This window comes from Colletotrichum chrysophilum (assembly GCF_026319265.1).
Source record: "Colletotrichum chrysophilum strain AFK26 chromosome Unknown scaffold_37, whole genome shotgun sequence".
Classification (NCBI taxonomy): domain Eukaryota; kingdom Fungi; phylum Ascomycota; class Sordariomycetes; order Glomerellales; family Glomerellaceae; genus Colletotrichum; species Colletotrichum chrysophilum.
The window spans coordinates 120,064-134,930 of NW_026517324.1; the positions used below are offsets into that span (position 1 = coordinate 120,064).

The window sequence follows — 14,867 nt, forward strand, 5'->3', positions numbered from 1 at the left end:
AGCCTCATTGTGGCAAGTGGAAAGAAAGGTCCGAAGCACCGCCACACAGCAGGACACCTGGATGGTCCTCTCCTGACACCTCAGGCAGTAAGAGCCATTGGGTGTGGTCTGTGCACGGGATGACAAACATTACTGCCAGTGTTGCATCCCAATCAGGGCCTTGGCCCCCACGTGATCTGGCCCGTGCCACGGATGAAGCTCGGTTCGCGCGGAAAGCGGGAAAGAAACCCTGCAACAGCCAATCAGAGGGCACGTCAGTCTGGCGAGAAACGGGGACCATCCAGCATCCGAGGGAGGGTCCAGACACATGACTGGTTCTGGACCGAGTCCCAACCAACCAACCCCGTTCGGGCCCTCTTAGGTCACTTTTGTGTGTGACTGACTGACTGTGACTGGCCCACCCGCTGCAGCCCAAGGGAAGGAACCACTGAGAGGGAAGGCGTGACTTGCGCCCGACTCGCGCCAGACTGTGTGAGGTGTTCCATGACTGGTGAGTGCCGCCCTCTCTACCTGACCTCTCCCGGACCCGGACGTAAGGCGGGGCACTGGGCAGCAGCGGCAGCAGAACCTATCCGTAGCCCGTAAGGAACCTAAGGTAGGTACCACCTACCTATGGATCCGTAGGTTCACAGTTCACAGTTCAGCTCCTCCTCCAGCCCGCCAACCGCCAGCCTCGTTGATTTGTTGCTTGCTTGCCCGTTCCATTCCAATCTGCCCGCCTAATGTAGGCATCGAATTGCGCATTTTTGGCAGAAATCTATCCGTACCGTTCTACATCCATGCCTTAGCCAACGCAGCGGCATCTGCAGCCAGCCAAACAAGAGGGAGGTCTGTCGTTGTTCGTTTCGCACGCTGTTCTTCCCCACGCGCAACGCTCGCTCGCTCCAACGCCTGCCTGCTGCCCGCCCGCCCGCTCGTTTCGCTTCGCTTCGCTTCCCGCGCAAACCTCGACGAACACTATCCGTACGGATACCGTACCTATTCGTCCCTCCCTACGGATACCCAACGGTGGTAGCTACCTACGTGCTACCTACTTTTTGCTGAGGGGACCACCTGCTACGGTCGGGTCACACGCCCACTCAACTCGTCACGTCCCGTCCACGCCCACACACGGCGTGTACCGCAACGCACCGCACCGCACCCACACCCCCAATCCACCGTCCCTCCATCCATCCACACAATTACCTACTGGTCCTGTCTGACCTTCGACTTGACCATCCGTACCGCACCTCACCGTCGAGACTTGACCGTCCTGTCGTCGGTCTCGGTGTGTCTTGCTCACGTCAAACGTCGCCCACCGTTGTGCCCCCCCCGTTCAGCGACTCCTCAATCTCCGAACCCGGCACACGGCCACATCGCCGTTCAGGGTCCAAGACACCCGGATCCATTTTCCCACTGCCATCCTATCGATATCATCCGTTCCCGTCGACATCTCTGGGGCCACTAGACCCCGAGCTGTCCCTCCACCTCTCCCCGACTCATCGTCGACGCCCTCTCGTCGCTCTCCCTTTAAAAGGTCTCAATGTCGGACGACGAGTTCACCGGCCCTGACGGCCCATCCGGCGCCGCCGGAGGTGATCGCGACAAGCGCGCACCGCGCTTCAGCTGGACTCCCGCCTACGAGGCCACCTTCTTCCGCTCCCTCTGCGATTCTGTCCAGCTGGGCCTTCGCGAGAACCACTCTTTCAAGGCTGATGCCTGGGATCGCGCTGCTACCGCCTTGCGCGAGAAACATGGCGCATACCCCACAAAGAGCCATCTCGTAAACAAGTCCGACAACGCGCGCAAAAAGTTTCGCCTCTGGCGCGGCTTGCGCGAAGACCCCGAGTTCCTCTACAACCCGACCACGAGAACTGTCACCGCCTCCGAGGAGGCCTGGAAAGCGCATATCGAAGTAAGTCGACACACGCGCGCGCGCGCGCTTCCTCCGCCTCCCCCCCCCCCTCCCCTCCCCTGCCGTCCGGCTGTTCTTGACCTCCTCTTGTGATATTGGGCCTTATCGCTGACCGTCTGCCGCAGAAAGAGCCGTTGTCGCGCGCACTACGAGGGCGCCCCTTCGAGCATGAGCAGTACATGGAAATCCTTTATCCGGATGTCGTTGGTTCCGGTGGCGCTCCGAAGCGCATCATGAAGCCGAAGCGCAAAGGACCCGACGTGATCCAGGGCTCCGAGGATCCGGATATGCCGGGTACCGCCGTCCTGGATCTCCAGGTCGACCCGCCATATCGCCCGCCTTCACAGTCCGGCGTGAACCAACAGCCGGCGCAGTCCCGCGGCTCCGTCAGCCAAACCCCCGCAGCAAACATCCACCAGCCCATGATACCCCAACAGCAAACACAGCAACCACAACAAAGACCCACATCCACGACCATCCCGCCTAGGACGCACATCGCAGGCACCAGCGCCCTCACGCCACCCGAGGAGACGGCGACGGGACGCAAGCGATTCCCCCAACATGCCCCGACAACCGACAAGGCCCCGACGGCGCAAATGGGCCACCCTACGGCGCAGCCGGTGGAGAAGCGGCGCCGCATTTCTGGCTATGCCAACCCCGCCCAGGCCTCCGCCTCGGCGTCATCGTCTGCAAGCAACCTGGACGCGACGACGGCCTCGATGATGAATGTTGGCAAGCAGCTACTCGAGGATGGGCTGGTCAAGATCGCCGACGCCATCCGGGGCCCAACCAGATATCCCGAGCAAGCCATTGATATTTTCTTCCGTGACTTTTCCGATGAGGATATGGATCTCCAGCTTAAGATTGCAGAGAAGGCTCTCACGGATGACAACAAGGCCATGATCTTCTGCAAGATGCCTCCGCCGCTGCGCAACCACTGGGTGAAGCGACTGAGAGAGCTGCACAACAACCGACCCAACGCATGAGGGGGACAGGGCAGAAAAGAGGGGGAGTGTGACGAAAAAAAAGAAGAAGAGCAGGCGGTGAAGGCCGATTAAACGAAAGAGCCTTGATCCGTCAGTGTAGGATTCGTGGTGACACGGCGTTTCGATGTTAAGACGACCCTCTCGTACGCGATGGTCAGCAGGGGGCACAGGGCTTTAAAGGCAGGCTAGGCTAGCAAAGGCTTTTTTGGGGGCACTTTGAACAAGATGGAAAGGCTGGATCAAGCGCAAGTTGACAGAAGTGCGAGGGCGTTCTTTGGTGTCCGGTCTGGGGTGGCAGGTTCAAACTGGGGCTGGAGGAGTTAGCAACCAAACGGCATAGCGACTGGGATGTTGAGCTTTCGCGACACCTTACTTTTTTTGTTGTCTTGTACGATTCTACGATATTACTACCACCACTACCAGCGATGAGCAGCGGAGGCGAAATTATCGGGCCGAGATGGAGAGTAAGAGAGTGAGGCAGGTCAGGTCTCCTTTTTTTCTATTATAGTATATTCAATACTTATTGTCGATATTGAAAATGTGGGCAAGTAATCCGGAACGATGCTATGAAACTAGTGAGCCTTGGGTATGACTCATATGAGTAGTAGACGGGGATGGGGATGATGGGTTGGATGGGAAGACACTGTGTGTGTGAGCCTAGATGCAAGTCATTCAAGCGAGCAATGTTTTCTGGTGTGGGACAGCTCAGTTGAGATGGTGAGGAGTATCATGTGTGTCCGTATTCGCCCTGAACGCCAAGTACATACATAGCGGAGAGCCTTTCCACGTCGTGTATATCGTCAAAGACGTTAAAATTCGCCCCGCGCCCGAGTCCGCGCTGCAATCATGTCATGCCCATGAGTAGAATTATAAGAGTTCCAAGCCATCCGCAAAAGTCCAAGTGTCATTACAACAGACTTGTCTTCATTTCTTGCCCTTGGTCTTGTAAAGGTAGCTGCAAAGTAAGATAGTCAGTATCGGATCTTTATGACACCATGGAGAAAAAGGAGGAGCCAGCGACTTACTTTCCAAGAACGCCCTCGCCAAGACCGACAACACCCAAGATACCCAGGCCGAGGCCGACGCTCTGCCACGACAGACGGCCGCGCTCGTAGAGACCCCACGCCTTGTATCCGAGGAACGCGCTCAGGCCGACGACGCCGACGAGGTTGGAGACGACGAGGGCGCTGGCGCTGCCGTCGCTGAGGCTGGCGAACTGGCGCTTCAGCCAGGAGTCGGCCCTGCGGGCCTTGCTGGCGGCCTTCTTCTTGGCTAGGTCGGCCTCGGCGCGGGCCTTCTCCTCGCGGTCGCGGCGGTCGGCCTGGGTCTCGGTCTGGATCTCCTGCTCGAGGAAGTCGTTGGGGACGGTGTGTACGCTCGGCATGTCGACGTCGACGAGGGAGGAGGTGGAGGCGGCGGAGTCGGTGACGGCGACTTCAGGGGGTTGAGGGGCGGCAGCCTGGAGGAGAGGGGGTTAGCTGGGGGTTTTTTTTTTATCCATGTTGCTTGTACAGTTTTGCGTCATTGTAAACATTGGAGGGGAGATGAGGAGCATCACGCGATCTCGCAACGTACCTCCTCGGGAGTCTGCTTGGGGCCCTTGGCTGCGGCGGCGGCGTACGACACTGCATTATTCGTTAGTCCACACGAGAAGGCGCTTGATGTCAATATGTCAATAGAGGAACCTACTTGTGTATTACTGGTGCGGGATGAAGCTGAAGAGATGGAGGTTGAATGGGAGAGAGCAAGCTTCGAATGTGGTGGTGGTGTGCGAGAGGAAAAAAGGTGTGATAGGCTGGCAAATGACGTGGGATAGATGATGGGAGGTGCCTTTTAAGAGGTGGCTGCCATGTGAAGGAGAAAACCGGGAGAAGAGGAGGGAAAATTGCGAAGCCAAGGGCAATAGGCGCGGTAAAACGATGGCGCACCGGGGCGGGTCGTCAGGTCGTCAGGTTGATTGGTAGGTAGGTAGGGACGCAGTAGTGTAGGTACCTAGATGCGGTAAGTGAGGTGGTGGTCAAACCACGCTCCTCAGCTGCACCGTGAGCTGGTCACGGCCAAGTCACCAGGTGCAGGTATTTCGCTCCCCCTCACAGATTCGAGCTTTCCTTGATCTTGGTTGGCGCGTGGGAAACCTGGGAGACTAATGACGTATGCGGCTCGGGAGCTTGGGACACCTCACTCTGGTGCAGCTCCCGGCCAATCACAACGTCATACCTCCACTCTGCGATGGGGGTGTTCGGCCTAGACCCGGGGAACAAGCCGGGAAACGGCCAGGAACGCTGTCATGCAGCGGGCCTTGTAAGGACGGGGGCCCGCGTGGGATTGGGTGGACGGGTGCCCATTAATAACAGAGGTTTGCAGTGTTGTTCGTGCTGCTACCCACGGCTCTGGGCTGATGGACCCAGAGGGAGACGAAAGAGTCATGCTGTCGTGTTCGTTGCTGGGCGATGTGAGGCTATTCCCACCCGCAAGAATACCCACCCAGTCACATAAATGACACATATTGACATACTACTTTCAGACAAAAGAAAAACATCTTTGGAGATGTGTGTGTGTATGTCTATTGTTCTTGGTTGTGGTTGTTTTGCGTGGTTGTTGGTTCCTACTGATACACTTTGTACACGATTATGGTACACGCAGAATATGCCCGGATTTTCCCGTCATGCTCGTCATTAGCTGCCTCTTTTGCTGCGTCCACATCTTTCCTCATCGAGGTCCGCATCTAATCCCTGCCGTCCACGTGCACAGATTTCTACAGTGGTAAAAAAGGTGTGGAGATGTTTTTGTTTTTGTTTAGTTGTCGTTCGCCGCAGTGGCATCCGTCGCCGCGGTGTTGGACTTGGTGAGGTCAACGCTGTCGACCTTGACAGCCTTCTTGGGCTTGGTCTTCTTCTCCGTCTCCTTCTTCTCGGGCTCGGCCTTGATCTCGACCTTCTTGATCTCAGAGTCGCTCTTGATCTCGGCCTTGGGGGCCTCGGTCTTCGTCTCCTTGGGTGCTTCCTGCTTGGCCTCCTTGGGAGCCTCCTTCTTCTCTTCGGCGGCGGGCGGGATGGAAGCATCGGCGTTGGCGTCGAGAGTGGGCTGGGCATCGTCGGGGGCGGGGCCTTCCTCGTCGTCGGCAAGCTCAGCACCGTAGACGTCGGGGTACTTGCGGAAACATGTCTGCATTCCCCTACGAATGGTTAGCATATCCGTATAACCATAACCATGTGGATTGATGTAAACGTACTGGAACTTCTCAATGCAGTCCATGCCCTTGGGCTCCTCCTTGGAGTAGACGAAGCAGCTGAAGGCAGCCTTGAACTCCTCGCCACAGGGTCCGTCGGCCATGCCGCCGAGGCACGGGCAGTCCCAGTTGATCTCGCCCGTCTCGGGATTGAAAGCACCCTGCTGGTCGGCCTCCGCCTCCAGGGCCTCGGGAGAACCGGGCGCCGGCTCGCCCTCGGTCTGGATCGCCTGTGCGTTGTCGGCCGCAGGAGCGGGCTTGGGCTGCTCCGCCTTCACAATCGCGCGCTTGCGCTTCTCTTCGACGATGGCGTCAACGGTGGTCAGGTCGGCATCGGAAAACTGGGAGGGCGCGGGAATCGTGCGGGCTGGTGTCGCGGACAGAGTTAATCATGTATCCCTTGCGTTTGCAGAAGGACTGCGATGCCAGACGTACCGACGGGCTCCTCGGCGAAGACTGGGCTGGTGTTGTACCAGTAGAGCGCACCAAAGGCGGCACCCCATCTCAACGCCGAGCTCTTCCATGTCCGGGGCTTGTCGGCGGGCGCTGTCGAAGCGAATCGGCGAGGGGCTGCGCGAATTGCGGATTGGCGGGCGGCGCTCAAGGCGCGGGGCGTCGAGCGGACAGCGCTGCGATACATTGTGAATGCTGAAAACCAGTGACCAAAGAAACCAAAGACGGGGTAAGAAGACAAAGGGGAAGAGGCAAGGCAATTAGATTCGCGGAGGGCGCGGTCCAGGAGCCGGTAGTTTGGTTGGTAATCTACAGATTCGGAAAGAAAATTGAAGCTTCGATTTCGGGTTCTGCCGGGGTTTACGCGGCGCAATCTGCACCCTTGCACCTGGCTGGCTTCGGCCGATCGGACGGCCCAGCAGGAAAAAAAGAAATCAGAGGAAAAATCGGGGTCATTCAAGCATTTCTACTGGTCATCAAGTCGGTTGGGTCACTTATGCAGTTGATTCCTTTTTTGGTGCTCTGCACATGACATCTACATATCCCGCAGGCAGCTGTCTGTCAAAAGATAACCCCTTGTAGACGTTGGTGATACAGCTGAGGGGAACATTTTTATTCTTCATTCAAATTGTTCTGGGTCACCTGTGATGCTTGGTTCTGACTGACTTTCTTTTCGGACTATTTTGGCTACCTGTGCAGGTGGAATATTTGTACATAGAAGCTCGACTTGCTGTCGTTTGGCGGGGTAGACGAGTAACTTCACAAGATGTCATCGCCGAGCTTCGAGTGGCGCCCCATTGCATTTCTGCGAGACAGGCAGCCCGATGCCGAGCCTGCTGCATTTGCTCTCATTGTTCTCAACCAGCCACTGAAGCAGACCCCGGTACTTGATTTGCTGTGGCAGAATGGTACGATTTGATATCTGATATTCTTCATGCGGAATACTGACGCCTTTCGCAGCCATCGTAAGAGTTGCTGCGGATGGTGGCGCGAATCGACTTCTTGATCTGAGCAAAGCGACACAGTCGCAGTCGCAGTCGCAGACCACTCCTTATGTTCGTTTGAACCTCTGAATGCCGACGTGAGCCGTTCTAATCGCTGCAGGCCAATCTTGACGCCATTATCGGAGACTTGGACTCGTTAGATCCTGTGGCCAAAGACTTCTACACCAATTTGGAAAAGCCCACCCAGATCGTGCATATGCCCGACCAGATTTCGACAGACTTCGGCAAGTCTATTCGTTGGATCAGATCACAACACCCCAACGTCGACGTTGTTGCCCTTGGAGGTCTCGGCGGCCGAGTGGACCAGGGCCTCAGTCAGGTACACCAGCTATATCTCTCGCAGCCGGGACCAGGGTATGATGAGGGCAAGATGTACTTGGTGTCCGGCCAGAGCTTGACCTTCCTGCTGAAGCCAGGAATCCACAGCATTAAAGTGCGGGAGGGCGGCGAGGACGTCTTTGGAAAACATGTCGGCATCATTCCCATTGGAGGAACGAGCTACATCACCACCGAGGGGCTCGAGTGGGATGTTGTGGACTGGGAAACCAAGTTTGGAGGCCATATGAGCACCAGCAACCATGTGCTACCCGAGACGAAGGTGGTCAAGATCGGGACAACAGAGACTGTGCTTTTCACGATTGCCCTCGCGGGAATAGAATAAACCAACGTCGACTGTCGCTTGCTGTACACGGTGTTTCTGAATACTCGGCCACCGACACCAGACGCCATGCCCCCCTAAATGCCCTGAGATGTCGCAGACTTTTGATTGCCGCCCCCAACGCCACGTAATGAAGAAACAAACGAATTATCGCAGGAAGTGTAGGACCAGCCAGCAGAAGAGGAAGAAGACGATGACGCCAGCCCAGAAAATCCACTTGTCCTCCTTCGCACGGCGCTCGATCATCCGGATAGTGTCACCGGAGATGCCCAGCGTATTGCCGACTGAGTATAGCCTCTTTTGGGTGTTCTTGAGCATCTCGCGCTGTGTTCCAAGGTCGCCGAGGACAGCCTGGCCGCGAGCAATGTACTCGTCCAATGCTGAATTCGTTTGCGCAAAGAAGTTTTGCTCCCGCAGCGCGTGCTGCTCTCTCGTGACATCGTTTCCACCCATACTCAAACCACCGGTCTGGCCTCCTGTTGAAGCGCCTCTGCTGTGGAACGAGGACGACTTGTTGACGTTGGCGTAGGGGTTCTCTGGTGTCGAAGTGACATAGGCTCGACGGCCCAGTAACTCGCCTCGGTTGTTGCTGTGGACGGCATCTTCGCGCGCCTTTTTGAGGTCGTCGACTTGGGATCGGAAGTCGGCCAGGTCGTCGCGAAACCGCTTGACACGCTCGAAGGCCTCTTCTTGCTTCTTGGGGACGAGCTCCTGGCGCGCAAGCTGGTTGTACTCATCGATGGTCTTGGAGAAGGAGGCGAGGGATGCAGAGACGTTGCCGATCTCAGATGGGGTCAGGGCGACGGCTTGGGCTGCGGAGTCGGAGAGCTTCTCGAGATCTTTGCGGATGGCCTTGCTTTGGCGCAGGGCCGAGTTGTACTGGACGTTCTGCAGCTAACAGTTAGCAGTGCAGGCGCAAAACAGGTGCTTAGGGTCCCGACTAACCATACTGTTTCAGTCTGCGCGAGGCGACTTTTCTGGGCGAGCTTCTGCAAAAATCGAAGAAAGATCAAGGACTAGACTTGTAGTTGGAGAGAAAGGTGTTCGATTGCGCAGCTCCCCTTTGCCTTGCCGACGACAAGCTGGAGCTAAATCTACTTACAACAAGTGGCTTCTCGGGCAAGGGAGTCGCCCAGGAAAACACGTCACCGCCTTCCAATTCGGAAGAAGGGGCAGCCCAGTGCGACAAGCCGTGTGATAACAGTACATGCACGATGCGGGATGCACGGTCCTTCCCGGAAGGCAATCGCGACGGCGAGGGTCCTTACCTTTGATACCTTATTTCCAGCATCGTACATACTGACGGTTCCTATATCGACATCCGTTTGTCCTTTTGCTCTTTCTAGCACCTGTGGCCAGTTCTTTTCGACTTGCATCATGCGTGCTTACATGGAATGCGCTGCGAACCAGCATTTCGACCGAAGTGCTCTCACATATTCGCCGACGGCGGACCGCTAGTAGCTTCACGAGCACCGGTGACTCTTCATGATTGCATCTTGATCACAGTTTGACGAAATCGGATTTACCACCAGCCTCGCCCGGTACAAAAGAAAGCAAGCACCGGCGCATTCAGGAACCAGACGCTTAATCCCAGAATGGCCCGCCAACGTGATACCGCCGTGGAGAATACCGTCTCCATTATGGCCACAGGATTCCGCAGGCGGTCGCCGACTCGGCACCGACATGCAGCGTCGCTCGATAGTGATGCCGCCCTACTGACCGATAATAGGCCATGAGAGGCGATGATCCATTATCTCATCGCCGTCGCTGTTTAGCGAGGTTCTTAGCCTCAAATGCCATTTTTTCCCATAATCTCCTAAAGTCCTATTGCCGGACAAAGATGCGACTATAATTGGACTTCGTCCCGCTCTCCACGGTCCATTCCCTTGGCATACAGAAGAAGCGATACCACCATCAGCCCACTCACGATGTCTAGACCTTCAAGTCCTATACCTTCCGAGAAGTCAGTACCGCCCACCGGTTCGACAAAGTCGGATCTGGAAGATGTCGAGGCTACAGCAGCACCGCCTTCAGAGCAACCAGAGCAACCTCCACAATACTCCATTTACACGACATGGGAGAAACGTTTCATCGTGCTAGGTGCCTGTTTGGCCGCCTTCTTCTCTCCTTTCACCGCCCAGATATACCTGCCCGCCCTCACGGTTCTGGCCGAGGATTTCAACGTCTCTGACTCCGACATGAACCTCACCCTTACGACCTACATGATCTTTCAGGGTATTGTACCCATGTTCATCGGTTCGCTAGCCGACAACAGTGGCAGACGACCAGCCTATGTCATCTGCTTCGTCGTTTACATCGCCGCCAATATCGGCCTCGCCTTGTCACAGAACTACGCCTCTCTGCTCGTCGTCCGGTGTTTACAGTCGGCCGGCTCGAGTAGCACAGTTGCACTCGCCTCCGCCGTCGTTGCCGACGTCGTGACAAGCGCAGAGAGGGGCCAGTACATTGGAATAACCGTTGTTCCAATCGTTCTTGCGCCTGCGCTTGGCCCAGTTCTCGGTGGTATCCTGACCCAGTTCCTGGGTTGGCGGGCCATATTCTGGTTTCTGGCCATCCTCTCCGGCGTATTCTTCATTGCCCTGCTACTCTTCTTCCCAGAAACCTGTCGAAGAATTGTGGACGACGGCTCCGTTCGACCCCCGCGACTGTACCGCACCGGCTACCAGCTATTGAAGGACTACTTCAAATCTAAGAGGACTCATGGCGACGAAATGACTAGAACGACAACTGGAGGAACATCGAACACCGCAAGACCATCCCTTTCGTTCAAGATCAACCCTTTCGCCTCCCTCATGCTTCTCTTTCACAAGGAAATGGGCCTTCTTTTGGGCTTCAGCGCCATCGTTTTCGCCGGTTTCTATGCCATCGCCGCTTCGATGCCAACCCAATTCGCGCAGCTGTACGGCTTTGACAGCTTGAAAGTTGGGCTCATGTACCTGCCCTTGGCTGGAGGGTCTGTTGTCGCGGGGTTCGTCGTTGGACACCTTATTAACTGGAACTACCGTCGGCACTGCAGGCGCCTGGGCATCCCGTACGATAAGTCTCGCCAGCAGGACCTGTCTGATTTTCCCATCGAGAAGGCCCGCCTCGAGATAGGCTTGCCTTTGCTGTTCTTCAGCTCGATTCTGCTCTTGATTTGGGGATGGGTTCTCCAGGTTGGTGCACCGGTGGCGGTTCCCTGCGTACTCCTCTTCCTCTTTGGAGTCGGAATGATCGGCTTTAACAACACCACCAACACTCTCATCGTCGACATTCACCCAGGCAAAGCAGGCACAGCTACAGCGGCAAACAACTTCACCAGGTGCCTGCTGGGAGCCGCTGCGACCGCGGCCATCTTGCCCATGATCAACGGAATGGGAGTTGGCTGGGCTTTCACGCTCCTGGCTCTCCTTTACATCGTGTTTAGCCCGTCATTGCTAGCCGTCATGTACTGGGGAGTCAAATGGCGCAAAGCGGCGAAGGAGAAGGAGCTCCAGAAGAAAGGCACTGCTTGAGAATTGTGATACCACCACTGTTTGCATTTATGATACGTAGCATGATACCCGAGACATTTATATAGAAATTTGACCAATCTAAGATCTCGCCGAATTTTCAACCCCGCCCCGTAGCATGATTTTCCTGGGGCCTGTGTTTGAGTGACTGCTTCTACATCTCGCTGCTGCCTGTACGCCCTGCCGTTGACACCAGAATCGCGGGGTTGAAACGAGAACTTGGCAGTCAGCGCGCCACGGCCAACCTCCCCTCAGCCCACCGCGTCCTTCATCTTCAAATTCAACTCATCCCAAAATCGACTTCCCATCTCACTTCCACTTACGAGTTTTCCAGTCATCTCACATACACCATGGAGAAAGATCAAGACACTCACCCGGACGGGAGCAAGATGCTCATAGCCCAGTGCTACTGCAAAGCCGTCCACTTCACAATCACCGTCCTGACCTCTTCCCTCCCGCTCAAAGTCCATTTATGCCACTGCAGCATCTGCCGCTACACCCACGGCACACTCTGCATTTTCCATGCACCACTCCCATCCGGCGTCGCCCCGTCATTCATCTCACCGTCCTCGCTCTCGGCCTTGACCGCCTACCGCCACGCCACTGCATCAAGCACGCGCTACTTTTGCAGCACCTGCAGCTGTCACATCGGAGACCAGGGTATTGAAGACGACGACTGGGTTATTTCTGCATCCATCTTCGATGCCAACAAGGACGATGTTCCCTCGGTATGGGATATTAGGCAGCATGTCAACACGCACTCGGCGCTGGGAGGGGGGCTCTACGACTGGCTCCCAAGTATCGCTGGCAAGGAGTTGAAAGTCTGGAACCCGAAGCCAGATACGAAGCTCAAACTTCGCAGACCTGAAGTTGGAGACGACGGCAAGGAAGTGCTTCGAGCTCAATGCCACTGCGGAGGTGTGTCTTTCACAATCTCAAGACCATCAGCCGGCGTCGAATCGTACAAGGACTGGATCTCGCCCACGGAACCGAACAAATGGATGGCCGGAACAGACACTTGCGGTGACTGCAGGCTTCAGACAGGCGCCCACATCACCGGCTGGGCGTTCGTACCCCAATCGTGCATCACGCCCCAGATCCCAAAGGACCTTACACTCGGGACCTCGAAGATGTTCCACTCGACGGAGAAGGTGTCTCGTTCCTTTTGCGGAGTCTGTGGCGCCTCGGTACTGGCCTTCTACAGCGGACCAGAACGCGCTCTGATCGATGGCGACAGACTCTTCAACGTTGCAGTGGGGCTGTTTCGGGCTCCGGAGGGCGTTCTGGCGGAGGACTGGTTGACTTGGAGAACTGTCAAGGTCGGTTGGGCAGAGAATGGGAAGCAGTATGACTCCGCGCTGGTAGAGGCATTGGCCGAAGGTACCGCGAAATGGGGCGAAAAGCACGGAGACAAGGGGAAGATTCTGGAGATGTATCCCTAATATCGTTTATTGTCACCAAAGTCTGAACGAAGTTCTTGCAAAGGTTCATCTGGCACTATTCTGTCCTTCGATCCATGAGATCCGCTTTCTTTGAGACTTGAATGACAACCTAAGCTCAGGCAAGCTGGGCATAGGTCTGTAGGACTCTTTCTCTCTCCCGCTCAAGGAACTCATCAAAAGTACTCATAGTAATACCCCAACTTCGAGTGTTCTCCTCATCCGCGAACTGGTCCATGTCGCGAGCGGCCAGCTGCCCAGCAATGAAAGGATTCCCAGCCTTCTGGGAGTCGATCTCCTCTTCCGTCAAGAAGACCGCCCGTATGTCCTTTCCGCTGGTCTTGGACAGCTTCGCCATGATCTCATCCACCGTCAGCATCTCCGATGACAGGGGAATTTCCTGGCGATTGAATATCGTAGGATCGCGATAAGCTGCCAGAGCAAACCTCCCAATGTCATAGGGGTCCAGAGTCGGTATCTTGGAGGTCGGTTTGAAAGCATTCGCGAATCTTCCCTTGTTGACCAGATCCGGAAAAGGGGCAACCTGAGGAAGTAGGTAGTTTGACGAAAAGCTTCCCGGCCGCAAGACGGTCCAGTACTCAAAGCCAGCCTCTCGGACAGCCTTCTCGATGGACTGCTTTGAATGGAGGACCATGGAAACAAAGCTGTCTGGGGTACAGTGCTCCAGCCTCTCGGGTGCCTGGACGGCGAAGCCACTGCTGTAGATGAAGTGGACGGCGCCGGCCTCTTTGGCAGCTGCCATGATTCGCTTCGCGGTGCGGAGCTCCCAGGTGTGGTCGATGAAGTCGGGCGTCAGGTTGAGAAAGGCGCCGGTAACGTTCTTCATCGCCTCCTTGAGGGGCACATCATCGCCGTAGCCGCCTTTAGTGAGACGTGCGCCGAGATCTGCGAGGGCTCTGGCGGCTGGCGAATCGGGATCACGAACCAGGGCATGGACGGCAATGTTGGCTTTGAGGAGGTTATGAGCAACTGCGCCACCGACTGTTCCTGTTGCACCGCTGACGAAGATGGTTTGTTGAGACATGATGATAGTGTCTATCGACGTGGACGTAGATTGAGTGTGACTCTCGGATGCCCAGGTAGCTTTGATGAAACTGGACGATCTGTTTCCGTCATCGTAGTATTTACCAAAGTCCTATATACTACGTTTCAGCGATCAGTTCTTGTCATCTCACGTGGTCGATATCCAGCTTACATACCCTTGGCGGCTTTGCGCCGAAGGGACTTATGTTGCCGGCCAAGAAGGGCGACCGACAGGATGATCCGCGGAGCCGCGCCGCGGCGCCGCGGAGAACATATTGTAGGAGACTGCCTGTTTTTCCTGTGCTAGAGCGACTAATCTACCTGCGGAGCTATGATTTACTTTGCTGCTATGGTTGTTGTTGCGACTGTTATTGTCGTTGACTTCTTCATCCATCATCGTCGTCATTAGTGGTCGTCACTACCGTTATCGCCGCCGCCGCCATTGTCATTATCACGTACTACTTCTAATACTATACTTAACGGTGTAGATTTTGCCGGGAAGAAGTTGGTGCGGGGTGACAAAGAAGTCGGTCGAAGGGTGAAGGATGAAAGTCTTGGTGGTGGAAAATGATGGCGGAATCCCGCCAGATGACTAAGTCAGCCCGAGCGGACAAACAGCACAAAGATGACCTGCTTAGCGCTTCTTCA

General features: G+C 55.9%; 8 protein-coding genes across 8 annotated transcripts; 4 read left to right on the forward strand and 4 right to left on the reverse strand.

Annotated features, from left to right (window-relative positions):
• Positions 1–1,522: 1,522 nt before the first annotated feature.
• Positions 1,523–2,880, forward strand: COL26b_005458 (uncharacterized protein; the record flags this gene model as incomplete). Its single annotated transcript, XM_053178304.1, has 2 exons — positions 1,523–1,894; positions 2,020–2,880. 2 exons carry the CDS (start codon positions 1,523–1,525, stop codon positions 2,878–2,880), a joined length of 1,233 nt encoding a protein of 410 aa, XP_053037706.1.
• A 924-nt stretch (positions 2,881–3,804) lies between these two features.
• On the reverse strand, positions 3,805–4,405 carry COL26b_005459 (uncharacterized protein; the record flags this gene model as incomplete). Its single annotated transcript, XM_053178305.1, has 3 exons — positions 3,805–3,835; positions 3,906–4,314; positions 4,393–4,405. 3 exons carry the CDS (start codon positions 4,403–4,405, stop codon positions 3,805–3,807), a joined length of 453 nt encoding a protein of 150 aa, XP_053037707.1.
• Positions 4,406–5,676: 1,271 nt separating this feature from the next.
• MIA40 (Oxidoreductase) lies at positions 5,677–6,749 on the reverse strand (the record flags this gene model as incomplete). The annotated part of the gene is made up of 3 exons (XM_053178306.1): positions 5,677–6,055; positions 6,113–6,476; positions 6,545–6,749. The coding sequence occupies 3 exons, from the start codon at positions 6,747–6,749 to the stop codon at positions 5,677–5,679; spliced, it is 948 nt and encodes a 315-aa protein (XP_053037708.1).
• Positions 6,750–7,328: 579 nt separating this feature from the next.
• Positions 7,329–8,227, forward strand: COL26b_005461 (uncharacterized protein; the record flags this gene model as incomplete). Its single annotated transcript, XM_053178307.1, has 3 exons — positions 7,329–7,470; positions 7,523–7,617; positions 7,667–8,227. 3 exons carry the CDS (start codon positions 7,329–7,331, stop codon positions 8,225–8,227), a joined length of 798 nt encoding a protein of 265 aa, XP_053037709.1.
• A 144-nt stretch (positions 8,228–8,371) lies between these two features.
• Positions 8,372–9,522, reverse strand: COL26b_005462 (uncharacterized protein; the record flags this gene model as incomplete). The annotated part of the gene is made up of 2 exons (XM_053178308.1): positions 8,372–9,112; positions 9,493–9,522. The coding sequence occupies 2 exons, from the start codon at positions 9,520–9,522 to the stop codon at positions 8,372–8,374; spliced, it is 771 nt and encodes a 256-aa protein (XP_053037710.1).
• A 630-nt stretch (positions 9,523–10,152) lies between these two features.
• Positions 10,153–11,739, forward strand: COL26b_005463 (uncharacterized protein; the record flags this gene model as incomplete). Its single annotated transcript, XM_053178309.1, has 1 exon — positions 10,153–11,739. The coding sequence occupies one exon, from the start codon at positions 10,153–10,155 to the stop codon at positions 11,737–11,739; it is 1,587 nt and encodes a 528-aa protein (XP_053037711.1).
• Positions 11,740–12,086: 347 nt separating this feature from the next.
• COL26b_005464 (uncharacterized protein) lies at positions 12,087–13,178 on the forward strand (the record flags this gene model as incomplete). Its single annotated transcript, XM_053178310.1, has 1 exon — positions 12,087–13,178. The coding sequence occupies one exon, from the start codon at positions 12,087–12,089 to the stop codon at positions 13,176–13,178; it is 1,092 nt and encodes a 363-aa protein (XP_053037712.1).
• A 115-nt stretch (positions 13,179–13,293) lies between these two features.
• Positions 13,294–14,220, reverse strand: COL26b_005465 (uncharacterized protein; the record flags this gene model as incomplete). Its single annotated transcript, XM_053178311.1, has 1 exon — positions 13,294–14,220. One exon carries the CDS (start codon positions 14,218–14,220, stop codon positions 13,294–13,296), a length of 927 nt encoding a protein of 308 aa, XP_053037713.1.
• Positions 14,221–14,867: the final 647 nt, after the last annotated feature.